The following is a 16,715-nucleotide window of genomic DNA, read 5'->3' on the forward strand; positions in this document are numbered from 1 at the left end:
CTGTGCTGTCAACGCCATGGCGTCCCGACCATCCTTCACAGCCTGCCTCAGCATGGAGGCTGCCCTGGCCTCACCTCCTGCCTGCTGTGCAGGATCTGGATATGGCGCACACTCTACTTTTTGTCCTATTTAGCATGGACTTCTGTCAAACAGTGGCAGCGCCATCGCTTCCGCCCTCTGTCACGCCCTTGACTTTCCCAGGGTGGCCGCCGTGGCCATCCTGCCCTCAGAGCCCCTCACCGCAGGGCCTGGGGTGCCTTGATCGCGTGAGCCCCTTTCCCCGCCGCTGCCCTCGCCCGCCTCAGCCGTTTTGCGGCGGCAGGGCACGGACGGGGGGCAGCGCCCCGCAGCCAGGCGAAGGCGCCGGGGCGCCAAGATGGCGGCAGGGCGCGGCTGGGGGGGAACCGCCGCGCAGCCACGCGAGGCGCCAAGATGGCGCCGGCGCCGGGCGGAGTCGAGCCCGCCACCGCCCCGCGCGTGGCCGAGGGCGGGCCCGCGCCCAGCGCGCACACGCCGCGCGGGCAGCCGCCGTCGGTGCGACCGCGCATGCGCCTGGCGGCGGCCGGCAGCACCCGGGGCTGGCGGCACCATGATGTGGTTCGGGGGCTCCATCCCGGCCGCCATCGCCGCCGCCAAGCAGCGGAGCTCGGTCTTCGTCGTGTTCGTGTCAGGTACGGGCCCGGCCGGGGCGGGGGTGCGGGGCCGGGTGCCGCCCGCCCCCGCGCTGACACCGCCGCGCCGCCGGAGGGGCCCGGGGGCTGCGGCCAGCACCCTGCGGCCGGCCGGGGCGGCTTCGGGCCCGGCGGCTCCCGCGGCCCCGCTGCCTTCCGCGGCGGCTGGGCCCGGCCGCGGCCCTGCCCGCCGGCGCTGGTCGTTGGCGGGCCCGCGGGCGGGGCTGGCCGTAGGCCCCGCGGCGCCCCCCCGGCTGCAGCTCCCCGGGCTGCTTCTGCTGTGTCAGCCCGGCGGCGGCGGCGGTGCGGGCCCGGCCGGGCCCTCGCGGTGCCACGGCCGCTCCGGGGCGGCGCCAGCGGCTGCCCGCCGGCCTCGCCTGCCCCTCGCACGGGCCCGCGCTCCGCGGCGGCTGCTGGAGCGGCCTGTGCGCAGCCGCCAGCTTCTCCTGAGGCGGCTGCAGCGTCCGGTTTGTAACCGAGCGGCCGCTGAAACCCATCAAACCGCCATTGTCCCTGCGTACGTTGCCTTTCTGTCTGGAAAAATATGGATAGGTGAAGGGAAGGGAGGATATCAGACAGGCCCTTTACCGTTCTTCTGGCTTGATGTACCTGGGCGTGTTGTTTCTTTTGGTTTTACTCTTTCCTTAAACGCTTGTGGCTTGAAGTTCCTCAGGTACCTCATGAAAAAACAGCCGCGCTAAACTGGCGGCTGGTGGTGTCCCCGTAGGAGTGACTGACCCGGCGGGTTCGTGGGCTGCAAGAAGGCAGCTCCTGGAGGTGCGGCGAGCAGAAAAGCAGAGCTGGGTCCCTCTGTTGACACGGCTTCCCTTGTGCTGGGAGAAGAGCGTTTTCCCCTGGGCAGTGCACAGACTGCCAGCAGCCAGACCTGGGCCGCAGCGTGCCGTGCGGGTGCCGGAGCGGGGCTGGGCAGTGCGCGCAGGTTTAGGGCAGTGCTTTAAAGCCCCTGCATCGTGATGGCAGGCGGGGGGCTGTGCTGCGAAAGCCTTTTGCCGTGGCGATTTTTTATTTCCATCTCTTGCATAAACGTGCTTAGTGTGTTTACCTACAGCACCTATCCTAGCTGTCTGCCTTCATAGTCAGTAAAGAGATGACCATAGTATGGTGTATAAAATGAAATGGAAAGTCACGTGGTAAACAAGAAGAAACTTGTTGCAGACCCCAGCTGGAGCAGCATGTTCCTGGGGGGCTGCGCCCCGCCGCAGGGCCCCGGGCTGGAGCAGTTTGTGAGGAGCTGCAGCCCCTGGGCAGGGCTCCCATGGGAGCAGGCAGTCTGTGGAGGGCTGTCTCCCGTGGAAAGACCCCACGCAGGGCCAGGGCCAAGTGTGAGGAGCCCTCCTCTGGGGGGGGCGGGGGGGGGCAGGGGCAGTGTGTGGCCACAGCCCCCATTCCCCACATACCCCTGTGCTGCTGGACAGGCAGGAGGGAGAGAAGATCTGAAGTTGTGCCCAGGAAGAAGGGAGGGATAGGGGGAGAAGGTGTTTAAGGTTTGTTTTTCTTTCTCGTGATACTTTCTCGTGATCAAGAATTCATTTTCCCCAAGTCTGTTTTGCCCGTGACAGTAAGTGGCAAGTGACGTCTCCCTGTCCTTATCCTGAGCCACAAGCCTTTCATTGTATTTTCTCTCCCCTGCCCAGCTGAGGAGTGATAGAACAGCTTTGGTGGGCAGCTGGCGTCCCGCCAAAGTTAGTCCGCAAAGACTTATTTTTTTAAAATAGTAATTCAGTACCTATGTGTACTTTGAACTTAGACATATGTACATTGAGATATGCACATTGTAACTTATTCCCAGTATTTTTTTGAAACTAATATTGTCCACAACTGGCCTTTTCTTGTAGGTGTGTGTTTGTGTTGACTAGGAATATGTAGATGTACAGAACGGAGATAAATTTATGATTGCAGGATGTCACCTAGTTCAGTCATCACATGGTTTGGCTTGGAAGAGACCTGAAAGATGATCTAGTTCCAACTCCCCTGCTGTGGTCAGGGACCCCTTCCACTAGATCATGTTGCTCAAAGCCCCATCCAGCCTGGCCTTGAACACTTAGTTTTGACAGTATGGTATGTAAGGATTTGTTTTGTTTGTTCTTAGGAGGCCTGGAAAAGGGCAACCTTATTTCCAAAATTGAAGAGTTGGAGAGTTCTGCTGAGTTGTGGTCTGCCCTGGGAGCACTGGGGTCAGGGCAGCTGACCTGTGATGGAGCTGGTTGTGAAGCTCTTCTGTTACACCTGCTGGGAGAGGGAATTGGGAAGCCCAAGAGTTTAGGTTCTTACCATGTGTGGAAGCAGGCAAGCTTGAAGGATGCTGAGTGCAAGAATAGTCTTATTGTTATGCTAGCAGTGATGGGGTTTGTTGTTTGGGTAAAGCCACATTTAAAACTACGCAGTTGGTGGTGATGGTAACTTTGAGTCTTTGCACTATATGCTTGCCCACAGATGTCAGAGACAAGCATTTGGAAGCAGCTCTCAGAGCAGGAAAAGTGCTTCCAGGAGCGTTGAGTGTTTCTGTTTTGCATTGTACTCTCTGTCCAATAATGTATATGGGGACAAAAAAATAATAAAGAGGAAAAATTAGTGAAAGAAATGGAAAATATAAATTAACTGGAATTTTAGGATGGCCACTGCGAAGGGTAGCTATTAGATACAGCCTTGACAAAATTTTTTTATTTGTGGTGAGTCCATCTCTACTTGGTTTCTGCTACTATCTGTCTGTGTCTTTCTCTCTCTTCACAGCACTTTCCTAAACATGCACTAGAAAATGAAGAACTGGATTATTCTTTCTGATTCTTGAATATTTTCTGGTCAAGCAAGGAATAACATGGCTTTTTATCTTAACAATGAGGTGGTGTTTGTGACTGCGATTGCATGATGTTCAAACAGGTTTCTTCTTTAACATTTTTGTTTGCAGCTATAATCCTGACTTTTTTTTAGTTCAGGTTTCAAAACCTTCACAGCATATTCTGGTGATGCAGTTGTGTAAGCATATTAAAGATGCAGTTAAATTCACGGGAAGTTGCAATAAAAGAGGTTGCTTCCTACTCTCCAGGGAGCATGAGGTGAAGCGTTTCAGCCTTACAAAACTGATTTTAAATACTAAGGTGAGATTTAGAGGCTTCTGTACACACCGAGCAAGGAAGTTGTGTTTGGGGACCAGACTGGTTACTTTGTGGCATCAAATAATTGCCAGTAGGTTCTGCACCTGCACAAGAAAAAAAGTATTGCTGATGCTGAAACAGGTCTGGTGAATGTCTCTGGTGTCTTTTTGGGAGCTGTTCTGTAGATGATTTTCTAGGCTGAGGAGTTAAAAAACTCATTTCATTATTTGACTTATTAATGTAAAGTTAATTGTTCATTTGGTATGAAACTTCCTCAGATTCCTAAGGTTAGACATGCTCTGGTCACGAAAATCCCAGGCTACTCATAAAAAGTGCTTTTTGGAAGAAAAATGGAGGAGTGGGTGATAACAAACTTCAAGGTAAAATGTTTGTGTTTCTTTTTAGTAACATTGCTAGAAACACACCTTCCTTTGTTCATAACTTTATTTTTAGATATTTTTTTTTTTTACAAACTGGTTTGCAGTCAACAAGCTATTTGTTAGTATTTTGTAGCCAAGCTTTATCAAAGCACTTTTCAAATTAAATATGTGAAATGATGCAAAGGAGGAGGAGGTGAACAGCTTAATGTCCTGGCTTTCTGTCATTTCCAGAGCGGACAGTCCTTATTACTGAGTAGTTATGAAATGCTGGACATTGAGAAGTCAACTGGCCTTTTTATCTCCCTTATTCTGAAAGGAAAACACTTTTCCCTGATGACTCTGCACGGAGGAATAGGGGAATTAAATTCTTTTGAGAACCTGTGATGGTTTTGAATATGTTCCTTGTACAAGACATAAATCATTGAAGAAAAAGTCTCTTCCAGTTACCTGAATCACGTGCGAAATGGGTATGTTTTCCCTATGTAGATATCTAAATTTACCTGTCCAAATGTAAGAGGTGAACAAGTGTGACTGCAAATTGTGTGCAGGTCTTTCTGCTAAGTGAAATAAAGCAATGCTTTTGTTTGAGAAACCAGAAATCCCAGAGTCTTGGGAACTAGAATTCTGAGGCGGTTGTGATAGCTCAGTGTTTAGCGGATTATGAATTATGCCAAATTCTGTTTGTTTAGCTTGACCTGTTGACTTCTCTGATGCTTTTCCTGTGACCTGGCAGTTTTCATTTCAGGATATAATTACTACTACAAAACCGTAATAAATGAACCTTGACCCCCAAATGAGAAAGGCTTCTCGAGACAAAAAGATAGATGAGAATAAGCAACTATTCTGTGGGTAGTCACAATATTAAACTGTGCTTCATGGCACAGAACTTGATAAAATGTGAGTTATCAGCATTTTCATTCATGGGTCATGTCTCTGGGAGACTGGACTGTGAACAGTCTCTGACCTGTTTGTGTCTTTCAGCATTCTTGTTCTACACCATTTGTTTGTATGGAAAACTTAGTGTTAGGCAAGTATTTAGATATTTTTAGTAGCCTAATCGGATGAGCACATGTGCTTTTGAAAAAGCGTGTGGTGAGGCAGCTGTCTAAGCAGTTGGCCGTGGGGGAGGAGGCTGAACCACTCTTGGCAGAACAGCTGCACCCATTGACCACAGTTGGAATCCCTGCACTTAAAGGAACGGGAAAGGTTCCAACATAAAATATCCTAAATATTTACTGGCTTATGTAGAACTATAATAATAGAGATGAATATTTTCTCACTTGCTCCAGTGCTTCCAGGGGAAAACCAAGACACTTTTCCAAAATCAGTGTATTGGTATGTGTGTCTCTGAGAAGCAATGTGGCCAGGCAGTCATGGCCTAAAGGCAGTGGTGCTTCACCAGGGGACTCCACTAGAACCCCTGACCTCTAACAAGTAAATAATACTGCATGAAATGCAATTGGGATGAAACAAACAAATGGTTTGTTGTTGCCATTGAATAATGGGCTACTATACTTCTGTACTTGTGACTCAAATTCTTCACCAAGAGTACAGGCGATTCCAAGCTGCTAGAAAGTAATACAGATTGAAGAGAAACAGATGGTTGCAGGCCAGTTGACTTGTTGAAAGATGGTTAATATTCATCGGGATCTATTAACCCATATCGTCACTAAACCGGTGCTTTGAAAGATGTGCGATTGATGTGTTTCTTCTGATTAAAATAAATAACACTTCTGAATCTGTGGTCCCAGAGCACCTTTTCAGTCTTCCTGACTTAAGTAGCTCCTCTTCTACTGTTCCTCTTCTTTCTCTGTGTTCTTCACTTTGTTTCCTCCCCTCCTACCATTACAGTTATGTCAGGAACTGGAATACAAAAGTAGTTACAGATAATCCTGCAAATAAATGTTTCTTGGTTTGTGGTGGTTTGGGTGGGTTTTTTTAAACACCATCAAACTGTGAAACCTCGTCTGCTGAACTATGTGTTCACAAGGAGTGGAAAATACAGTTTTACCTCTTAGCAGTTGGTGTACCAGTATGTAATTACATTTAAAATGAGGGGTGGTGGATAGTTTTAGCATGTCAGCAGGTCAAGCTTAATGTCAGGGAGAAGCAATGGTTCCCCCTGTGCTGTGGGATCTCTTTGCATATTACGAGAGTATAGTGAAGCAAAATACTAAAGAGTAAGCTTACTACTCCCTGTAACATGAAAAGTGAGGTCTTTCGGTAGTTGTGCAATTAGATGATGCAGTCAAACCAATCTTCAGACTTCCCATCACCTCAGTTCCTCTGTCTCTGTTCCATCTGTGTGGTCTGGTCCCTTCTGCTCCCTTGGACCAGTTCACCGCGCAGCTGAACGACGGTGAAAGCTATGTGCTTGCTGGCTGGGAAGGGGGTTTGGTGTATCAGGTTTTTGGCATGTTAGCAAGGTGAATCGGCTAGAGTGAATTGTCTCCAGATTATCAAAAGAAATTATAAACAGACTTGAAAATAGTCACCAGAGTGGCTTTCAAAGGTGATTTCAAGCAATTGAAGCAAAGCTTAAATCAGACCAGAAACAGCAATTTGTGATGGGTTTAGCTTCACACGTGTGCTGCATCTTGCAGGTGAAGATGAACAATCTACTGAGATGGCTGCCAGGTGGGAAGATGAGAAGGTGACTGAAGCTGCCTCAGATGGTTTTGTTGCTATTAAAATTGACTCCAAAAGGTTTGACCCTATTCTAATTCTGTCTCTTATTATAAATATTTCATTGATGATGAGAGTAGGAGGCTTTTAAAGTCCTCACCCTGATTTGGAGGTAGTCTAAATACAAGGTTCCAGAGCATAAGTGAATTTGGTACTCCTGGAGCCACTAGAGCCTGAGAAAATTCCAAATTTCAAAATTTCACCATTGTGTTCTGGAGAATATTCATTGCATATTTAGGACTGTATTTCAGTACTAGTAAAAGAATGCTCGAGGTTGTCCTTTTTCAATAGGAAGAGACACGCAAGTTATGTAAAAAAAGCTGGAATCCAATGAAAGTCCTCTTGAGGCAGTGCTTGATTTACCAAGTTACATAAATTGTAAAACTCTCGTGAATTCAGAAAGATAAAAATCTGTAAAGCCCCAGAGAAAAATGTGTTTGTCTCTATTGTAACACGTAGAATAGAGAAGCATTGAAGTTCCTGGGTAAAACTGCTCAGCTATTTTTGTTACGTTTAAGTGTTCCAGTCCATGTGCAGAAAGTGCATTGGCATTTCCCAAAACGGTATTATTTTAAAATGCTCTATAGACATTTTACTAGACTTCCTGTATTGTTTGCACTCGGTAGACTAGATGTCTTGTTGCTGAATTGCTTCTTAGTGCTGTTTCCCTAAATCTTACTTAGTGAACTGTGATAACCAGGGATTGTCACCATGTCAACGCTTACGCAAAATGTTAATGAGAAGATGCAGTGCAAATTTGCTTTTACTGTTCTTTCAAGTATTTAAATAGTTTTGTGTGTGGTAGTAGGACAGTTATTTTTATGATGAAAGACTAAAACTGAAGTTGTTGCAAAGTGATTGTGCCTCCTAAATGAATCTTTTCTTTTAAACAGTGAAGCATGCCTGCAGTTTTCTCAAATCTGTATCCTTTGAGGTCAGTTTAGATGCTACGTTATGATTACAGGTAATTGCTCTTTACAAGTTAACAGTGTTCTTAAGACGAACATTTACAAGCAATGTATTATTGAAAATACTTCTTAGGGCACAAAAATGTGCAATAAAGTGTGTGGTTGAAAGGTACTATCTATGTATTGAACTTACTGTTAGTTCTTAGAGAAAGTGAACAAGTTGGGGTTTTTTAATGTTAATCCTATGTAATTCTTCAAATAGAAAATTATCCAACGCTTTATGTAAACAAAATAACCCCTTGCTATTACTAATCTGCATTGGAAAACAAGCAAACAATGCTTTAAATTACTAGCTGGAGTTTGGAGTTATGAAGGAGGAAGAACAAGTAGTGGGAGGGGGTTGTACCAGCTACCCAGGTGTGAAGTTAGGTGCACATCTGCCTGCCTTCAGCAGTTCGCTTCCTGTAGCCCAGGAATTCTGCGTGATGTCAAGGAAGGGGATTCAGTGTCTAAACTTGGATTTTCTTAATGCTGTGAAGAATTCATTACTGAATTGTAATACGTAAGATGTTGTCTCGCACTAAACCAAAATCTCCCAAGTCATTTGTTGGGTATGTGTGAGCTGGAGAAAAATATGTTGCTTTAAACCATTACTAAGAAAAGAAGAAATACTAATCAGTTGTATGTAATGTTTTCCAGCATTTTTGCTAGCATCCTTTTTTAATTCTTCCCTTGGCACCAACTAGTGGCGACCAGGTGGAGACAGAATACTGGGCTAGAAGCTTCTGCAGGACGGACTTCTGCTTTTGCTTTTTAAGTACTCTGTAAACTTCCATTATTTGTTGCCCTTAACTGCTGCTGTGCAGATCCCGTAGTGTGCGTTCCATCCAGTTTTTTTATAGGAGACAATGGAATCCCTTTGGAAGTAATTGCTGGCAGCGTTTCTGTTGAAGAGCTTGTTACCAGAATCCATAAAGTTAGACAGGTAACGCTTGCTCACAGGCTGCATCTTGCAGATGGAGTTGGGTGTGCTCACATGTTCCGGATGGGAGATGTGCCTGGGGGAAGTACGAGTCACTGGTTCTGTGTCCTTCCAGCCACAAAATCTGCGAACTTCCATTCAGTACGCAGACTGAACGGGCTGGGAGGTGCTGTGCACAAGTGCTGCGTTGCTTACAGATTGCTTTGTAACAGCTGTGTAACCCCTGCAATATGGAAGAAATATGTCAAGAATTCTATAAACTGGAATGACACCCAGTGACTCTCTATTTTGTACGTGGGGGGGGGGGTTTAATACTGTTTTATAATGTGGATTTATAAAATGATGATGTGGAATGTGATATACATATAGATTTATCACTTTGATTTCAAGTGTAAGACTAAAATGAGGAAAAAAACATGAAATGTATGATTGCATTGTACTTAACGATATGTGATAGGTTTAGTTTTATATTTCAAATAGGACCGATTCTCCAAAATAGTTCAGTTTTGACCTTTGAACCTGTGGAAAATATTCACAGTGGTGTGTTTTTCCCCCCGATTTCTTAGATGCACACAGTAAAAGGGCAGCCTTTGGAAAATGGAAGTCCGTCACCTGCTCCCTGTCACTCCTCTCAGTCTGATGGTGCTCCAGAAAATACACAGTCCAGAGCAGCAGAGCTTTGTGACTCTCCCGAGTCCGTTACGTCTGAGACAGTAAGACCTTCTGCCGGTAATGGTTAGTAGTTTTACACAAGTGCTAGCTAATTTGTTTTTGAAGTAGTTGTCCTTTTTTTGAGTTGTTATATGACAGTACATAAAAGGCAACGTATTGAGTGGACTTGTTGAGGGACATCTTGGGTATCCCAGAATGCTTCTCACAAGTCCAGAGGGGAGAATAACTTGTCATTCTGCTCAGTTTTAATGAGTGCGAAATCGATGGTTTGTAATACAATAAAAACTGTGTACACTTTCTTGAAAAAGGATTAATTAAAAAAAGTTTCCACGGGTTGGTAACATGAAAAACCAAATTGTGCGGGGGAGGAGTCTAAATAAGTAGAACCTCTTATCTCCTCGAGATACCCTAGTTGCTGCAAATTATGGCTGACAATGAGCATAATCTTTTTTTATAAGGAATACACCTTTTATTTTTCTCTTATGGCTTATTTTCTTATAAATCACTTGAAGATGGAGCAAATTTAGGTCAAGCAAGCCAGGAAGCAGCTAATTCTTCAGATGGGCAAGTGAGTGATGCTCAGCCTGTGAATGATCTTACGCTCAAAGTAGAACGGTAAGTTGTCTTTTGCAGACTTCCTAATGTATTGTATTTGTTTCTTAGGAAGCAGTTTTGTTGTTTGGGGCTTTTTATTTGTTTTTAACAAACAGGCTTAATTACATGATTTTAAGTGCTGTTATCTGGCAAGCGTTTATATGGTCTTACTTGTGTTTAGATGTCTGTGACAATAGTAGGGTTGATTAAAAAAATCTTTAAAATTAATCTCATTTTTCACGTACTCTGAAAGAAAGAGGTAATCTGCAAAAATACAAACATTCACCTTTAATGCTTGAATAGAGACAATATGTTTACTATTAAAACATTGAACTGAAAGCACTTGAAACTGGGGTAAAAGTGCTAACCAAGGTTGTGTACCTTGATGCTATCTTAATTTCTTTTTCTTCTTGTCTATGTTATGGCTGTTCGTAGTCTAGGTGTATTGAGAAAGCCAGCGGAATCCTTTTCTGAGACTCTTCTGTTTTGATCAGTGAACTGTAATAAGGTCTGAGTAATGGTAGTTCTAGTATTTCAAAGTGTGGTAACCAGAAATGTCCGGTCCAATAATGGTTCATTCATTAACACTGATTTTAAATACAAGATTTTGTGTATAAACTTATTTGTTAGCATCTGGAAGACTAATACTATTTGTAATAGCCTATCTAAAATAAATAACACATACTTAGTAAACAGAATTATTTATACTGTTAAATGTATTTTAAAACGTGTTTATGTTTAATTTCAGTTTTCTTCCAGAGTTGCTGGACAATAAGTATAATTTTACTTACCACCGATAAGAAAATGCAGTCAGTATTTTACTATGAATATCAAAGTTACTTTCAAAGATGTGCATTAATCTTGAATTACGTCATATTTGCATATATCTACAACATTTCTTTCAGGGGGGAAAAAAAAAAAGAGGCAAAGGTCTGTGGTAATTACCTTTTTCTTTTTCAAAAAGGAAAACAGCTGCCACACAAACCAAATCTGTCTGATTGTCTGACTTCTCGTGGTGTTTGGCCAGGCCTGCCCTTTCCCCAGACTTAAAATATGTTGTAAATTACTATGGTTTAAAGTCAGTCCTTATGCTAAGACACCTTTCTGGAGACATGAGACAGATGCACGTGCATCTTTGTCAGTGCTCTGCGTTACTCGCTTTCCATTGTAGGAAGCGATGTGCAGAAGAAACCAGATGGCTTGAATAGCAAAGAAGAGCCTGAGATTCAGTGTTCCTATTCCCACAGATCATAAGTAGTGTTTGCTTATTGTATCTTTTACAAGTTGGTTCAACAGTAAGAATATGTAAGGATCTTCATTTACTGAGTGGAAGGGGACAGAAGGAATACAGTAAACTCCATTAAAAATTGGAAACCAGGTGGTGAATCACCACCTCATCTTTTTATTCACATTCACCCGCATGTGAATGAATCATTACTGTTACACTAGGTATTGGCACTGTTACAGTTCATATTCATTTTCACGTGTTCCATTCCTCTGTAAGTATTTGCAAATGCTTCATTAACATTTAAAAATGTTAATAACAGATACTGCAGTTTTCAGACTTTCCACTTTTATTCTTCACTATAGAATAACAAAAAAGCTTGAAGAAAGGAGAGAAGAGAAAAGGAAAGAGGAAGAACAGGTAACACAAAAATGTGAAACCACTTAGAATTTTTTTTATACCCTTATTTGAATAAATGCTTAATTCCTTTTTAAACAAGTGTACTTCGATCTTGTCTTTTTTCCAAGGTAATTTTGTGGTCCAATTTTTATGTCTCTGTTTTCTATTCAGAAAGAAATTAAGAAAGAAATTGAACGGAGAAAAACTGGTAAGGAAATGTTGGAGTACAAAAGACGACAGGAAGAAGAATTGACAAAACGTATGTTAGAGGAAAGGAACAGAGAAAAGGCAGAGGAGAAGGCTGCTAGAGAGCGTATAAGACAACAGATTGCAATGGTAAATTCCCTGTTTTGGAGGGTAGCTTGCTGCTTCTCTCACAGGGGCCACTGCGGACTAAAATGATTAATTCTCTCATTTGGTGAAACTTGGAAAGATTGTCCATTTTTCCTGTTTGGAATCCTGTGGCCTTGTCTTGTCACAATTTAGGTGGTGGTTGGGGTTGATGTTGCATTTCCTGTGTATAAAATGAAACTTCTGCTTTCATATTTATGATGCTCTTACCTATCTGAACAAACATAACTTTTCTTTCATGTTGCTTAAGCCCCATGGAGAATTACGATTTGAACATAAAAATAATTGCAATTTAAGCATGCTTCTGGAACAGAAGCACAGGGAATACTTAATTGTGGAACATGCAAAAGAACACTGATCTCAAAACGGTGGGGAGAATTATTTTCTAAGTTTGTATATATGTGTGTATGAATATAGTTTGTTACAATTGAAATCCCTCCTCATTAGTAGGTTTTGCCCTAGAACACTTAGAACTGTAATCCTGTAACTTTTCATAAGATCTTTCCTTTTGTTTTCACTGGAGTGTTAGAATTGCATGGGAAGATCAGCTATTAACAACTGTTTGCGGGAAGTGACTCACCGAAAAGTGCGTTCTCTTGGCTAGTGATGTGAGATTGTGCAGTGTGGCAGTGAATAATTCTTTGCAGCACTACCGTCTTTTCTCCGTATGGCCTGCTTCTGTCTGTACTTGGGTACCGAGTACAGCTCGTAGCTCTGTTTGAATGAATATTAAGAACCAATTTATGGTAAAGAATAAGGGTTCTCTTTGGTCCTTTCACAGGATCGTGCTGAAAGAGCAGCTCGCTTTGCAAAATCAAAGGAAGAGGCAGAAGCTGCAAAAGCTGCAGCTCTTCAGGCTAAACAGGCTGAAATAGAAGCCAGAAAAGAAGCATCTCAAAAAGAGCGAAGGTGAGTTGCTGTAGAGAGTATGTTCTTTGGGGAGAGAGAAGTAAAGAAACTTGAACTTTGAAGGGATTTATTATATATCCTAATCTATTAATTGATGCCTTGTTGAACTATTTAAAAATAGTGACAAAAAGTTGGCTTTTATAATATTTATTCATAGCTATTTACATGAATATTATGTTCTCTCGTAACTTTCATCCTTTTTGACATTTCTGATTCTGAAACTCTAGCCATCTTTCTCTGTGTGTTATTTTAGTTAGATGAGAGCTTTTTCTGTCTGATCTTTGATTTAAATACCGTGTATAATGGGGCTAGGTGGGGAACTAGAGAAGATGAGGATGTGGCAAGATCATGTCGAGAGCGAATGACTAGATAATGTCAGAAGTGCACCGGGGAGGGTGGTGCTGATGCAGCTGTTTGGCTGTGTGTGCACTTGGCTTGGGTTCAGCAAGGCTTGATTGGGGTCATCAGCTGCCTGTGTCAGAGCTGTCTCCTGCTTTGCCCAGCACCACTGTTTTAAGAAATATTCTAACCTGTAGCAACCTTACGTGGAGTTACGGAGCCGCTGTGAGTCTGGTACTGCCCTGAACAGAGGGCAGGCAACAGCCTGTGCTGGTGTTGAAACTCACACAGTGATGCTGGGCCGTGCCTAGTGGAGTACAGAATTACTTGCCAAGACAGCTTAAATGCCTGTCCCCTCACATAGTACAGCTTGACAACAAAACAGCTTGAAGAATAAAAGTAATGCAGGCTACACAAAAAGAAACATAGCCTACTCATTTCTTCAAATATCTCATGCGCTTACTCATTTTTTACACAATTAATGTTAATATCTTGTTTGAATCGTGATGGATTTTGGACTGTGATAAAAACCAGGGGAGATGCATTGTGGGATACAAGCAGGTGGTTAGCAACTGTAGATCCAAACGCGTAGCCCACCTGCAGTGCTGCCTTACGTAGGATGACTGTCCCCCTTTTCCACATTGATACCATCAAGCTAAAGCCCCGGGAGCATTTGAGTGTACCTGTTCATACGCTGACTGACCCCGATACGTGTCCCGCAGTGCAATAGCCAGGATTCAGTTCCGCCTCCCAGATGGATCTTCCTTCACTAACCAGTTCCCATCTGAAGCACGGCTAGAAGAAGCAAGGCAATTTGCTGCACAGGTAAACTGGAGTTTCTTTTTCTTAGCTGCGTGCTGATTACAACTTGGTGTAGCATCAACTAGGTGGGAAATTGTCGTCAACTGCCTGCCTTTTTGTTTCTTTGAAGGGGGTTTTGGTAGTGGCCCTCTCCAGTGCCACCAACTGCCTTTGCATTACTGCAGTGTACCATTAGTAAGAGATAGAATCCTTCATTTTTCTATACAAAGATGACTGATAATTTGATACAGAGCTCTTGAGCGTACCTTGCCATATTGATCCAGCGGGCAAATGTGCAATTGTTTGAAAGTGAACAGCTACAAATAAAATGTTTTCTTTGTATTTTCACAGACGGTTGGTAATGCTTACGGCAATTTTTCACTGGCAACAATGTTTCCCAGAAGAGAGTTTACCAAAGAAGATTACGGAAAGAAATTACTGGAACTAGAGTTAGCACCCAGTGCTTCAGTAGTGTTGCTGCCGGTAGGTGTTGGGTTTTGGTTTGTTTGCTGTTCATTTTCCTGCAAACAGCAGTACTGTCGCTGTGTATTCACTGTTTAGTCAGCCATGATAATATTTGGCTTGAATTTTGGTCTTTTCTGTGTCTAAGACAGACTGCAAAATAACTTCAGTTTTTGTCAGGACTGATTTGGAGCAGGGATTTTTCTGAAGCAGATAAATGATGGCGTAATTATCTGTCTAATGTGTAACCGAAGGAGTTCTCTTGTGTCTGCTGAGCTGCTTCTGAATTATAGATTAAATACTCCTTGTCTACAAGACCACAGCTTTAATATCTGACAAATTTGCTTTGTGTGTCTATGACCAGGCGGGAAGACCTGCTACTTCTGTTGTTCAGGCTTCAGGCGGTGATCTGTGGAAGTTCTTGGGCACAATACTTTATCCTCTCTTAGCGGTTTGGAGATTTATTAGCAACTTTTTGTTTACAAGTCCACCCCCCTCACAGTCTGCTGTGAGATCGGCTCATCAGCAAGACCATTCAAGTCCTTCGGCATCTAGCAGCGTTGAGCAAAGCAGGTAATCAAAGTTGTTTAAGGCAGCTGTTTCTCAGACTGCTTGCTGGGATTGTTTTCATTTTGTAGTGGGGAACTGAGCTGCATCTGTCCCATAGCTGCTGCCCTCCCCTTGTAGTTCCTGAGCACTGCCCTTTCTGGCTGGTTAAAAGGTGGTTAATGGGGTGGCTGGTAAACTGCATGGCAGCTCTGACTGGGGTTTCTTGGCTTTTGCATGGGTGATTAAGCAAACTCAGTACTGTTGGCTTCTGTTTCCCGTCGGAGAGCAGAGAGAGCTTTGTCTTGCAGTCATTTGTGAATAGTGACTAGAGCTGCAACTACAAATGTGGGCTTTGCTTCAGCTGCTACTGTTTGGAAGATAAAAATTTTGAACATGAGATGTCGAAGTGGTGTGGCTGTACAAGCAGCTCAAGCAACTGCTGCCTCATGTTGATGGTTAAGGTTTTGTATTGCCTAGAGTGAGATCTTGCCTGTACTGGGAGAGCTGCTCCAGGTGAAGCAGCGGGGGGGCTGCTATGCTGGGCGCTTCCCAGCGGAAATGAGATCCTGGCAATTTGACTGCTAAATGACAAATTTTCAGCTGGGTATCACTCTCAAGGAAACAGTGGCTTTCTTCAGCCTTTTGGTACTGGGAATAAGAACAGGAGTGTTGCACGATCTGCATTTATCGCATTTACGTCTCTTGTGTAATTATTACCAGGGAAACTGTCAAACTTCACCGTCATTTGTTCCCTAGGCAAGCAGTCAGGAAACGAGTAGTGGAAAAGCGGGGGGAAGACTTTAAAAAAGAAGGCAAAATATATAGACTGAGGACTCAAGACGATGGAGAAGATGAAAACAACACTTGGAATGGAAATTCTACACAACAAATGTAGTTTTGAGTAACTGTCATAAGCATTGTCTGGCTTCCCCCACCCCCCCCTTATTTGATCTAAGTTGACTAAAGCTTCTGGACAAGTGGGCTTATTTTTACACTGACTGAACTACTTTTTATTCCTGCAGCGGAGTATGGAATAAACTAAGTCACCTAAGTCAGAAAAATAAAGTGGGTGGAGCTGAGGTCTAGAAGCAAAGAGTTAAAAAAACCTGAAAATCTCCATTGGCTTTCATAATAGAAAGGCACTTTTTAATCTATAAATATTCTGCTATATAAATTTAAAGGCCAGATATTAATATAAAGGTCGTGGTAGACAATGACTGATTGAGGGTTTCAGAAGCACTATAAGTAGCAAATCAGATAACTAATTTATGTTTAAATTTTTTCTTGCTTCTGCAACTGCAAGCAAAACCTTGTAGTTTTTAACTCTGCAAGCACTCAATAAACTATTTTCCAGAAAACATAACTGTCTTCTTTTGTGAAGTTCCTCTGAAGTACTTGTAAGTTGCTTGTATTAAAATCTGGTTAAGACACATCAGAAATAGTGTTTTGGGTGCTGGAAGAAAAAAGATGGGTCCTTCTCATGTAAAATGGAAAATGGAAATGTTAGAGGGCTTCAGTACAGGCACCTGGGAGCGTTTGTTTTTGAGGAAGGGGTGCAGTCTTCCCTCCCCGCTCATTAGAGACCTAGAAGTGTTCTGTGTGGCTTTGGATTCCTATTTGAAGGAGATTAATTAATTAATTAATTAAAGTATCACATTCTCTTCAAATGTGAAGG

At 43.4% G+C, this 16,715-nt stretch overlaps 1 protein-coding gene across 5 annotated transcripts; it reads left to right on the forward strand.

Annotated features, from left to right (window-relative positions):
* Positions 1-516: 516 nt before the first annotated feature.
* On the forward strand, positions 517-16,403 carry UBXN4 (UBX domain protein 4). 5 transcript variants are annotated; one of them, XM_056349559.1, is made up of 13 exons: positions 517-671; positions 6,768-6,870; positions 7,743-7,771; positions 8,624-8,742; positions 9,306-9,468; positions 9,924-10,026; positions 11,596-11,650; positions 11,801-11,965; positions 12,762-12,889; positions 13,951-14,053; positions 14,381-14,512; positions 14,856-15,064; positions 15,797-16,403. In XM_056349559.1, the coding sequence occupies exons 1-13, from the start codon at positions 590-592 to the stop codon at positions 15,933-15,935; spliced, it is 1,530 nt and encodes a 509-aa protein (XP_056205534.1). In that variant the 5' UTR covers positions 517-589; the 3' UTR covers positions 15,936-16,403. The 5 variants fall into 5 exon arrangements, with proteins under 5 accessions (XP_056205534.1, XP_056205533.1, XP_056205536.1 ...); XM_056349558.1 differs by having other exon boundaries at positions 518-671; positions 9,306-9,474; XM_056349561.1 differs by having other exon boundaries at positions 535-671; positions 6,768-6,817; positions 9,306-9,474.
* Positions 16,404-16,715: the final 312 nt, after the last annotated feature.

The sequence above is a fragment of the Falco biarmicus genome, chromosome 8, assembly GCF_023638135.1.
Source record: "Falco biarmicus isolate bFalBia1 chromosome 8, bFalBia1.pri, whole genome shotgun sequence".
NCBI lineage: Eukaryota > Metazoa > Chordata > Aves > Falconiformes > Falconidae > Falco > Falco biarmicus.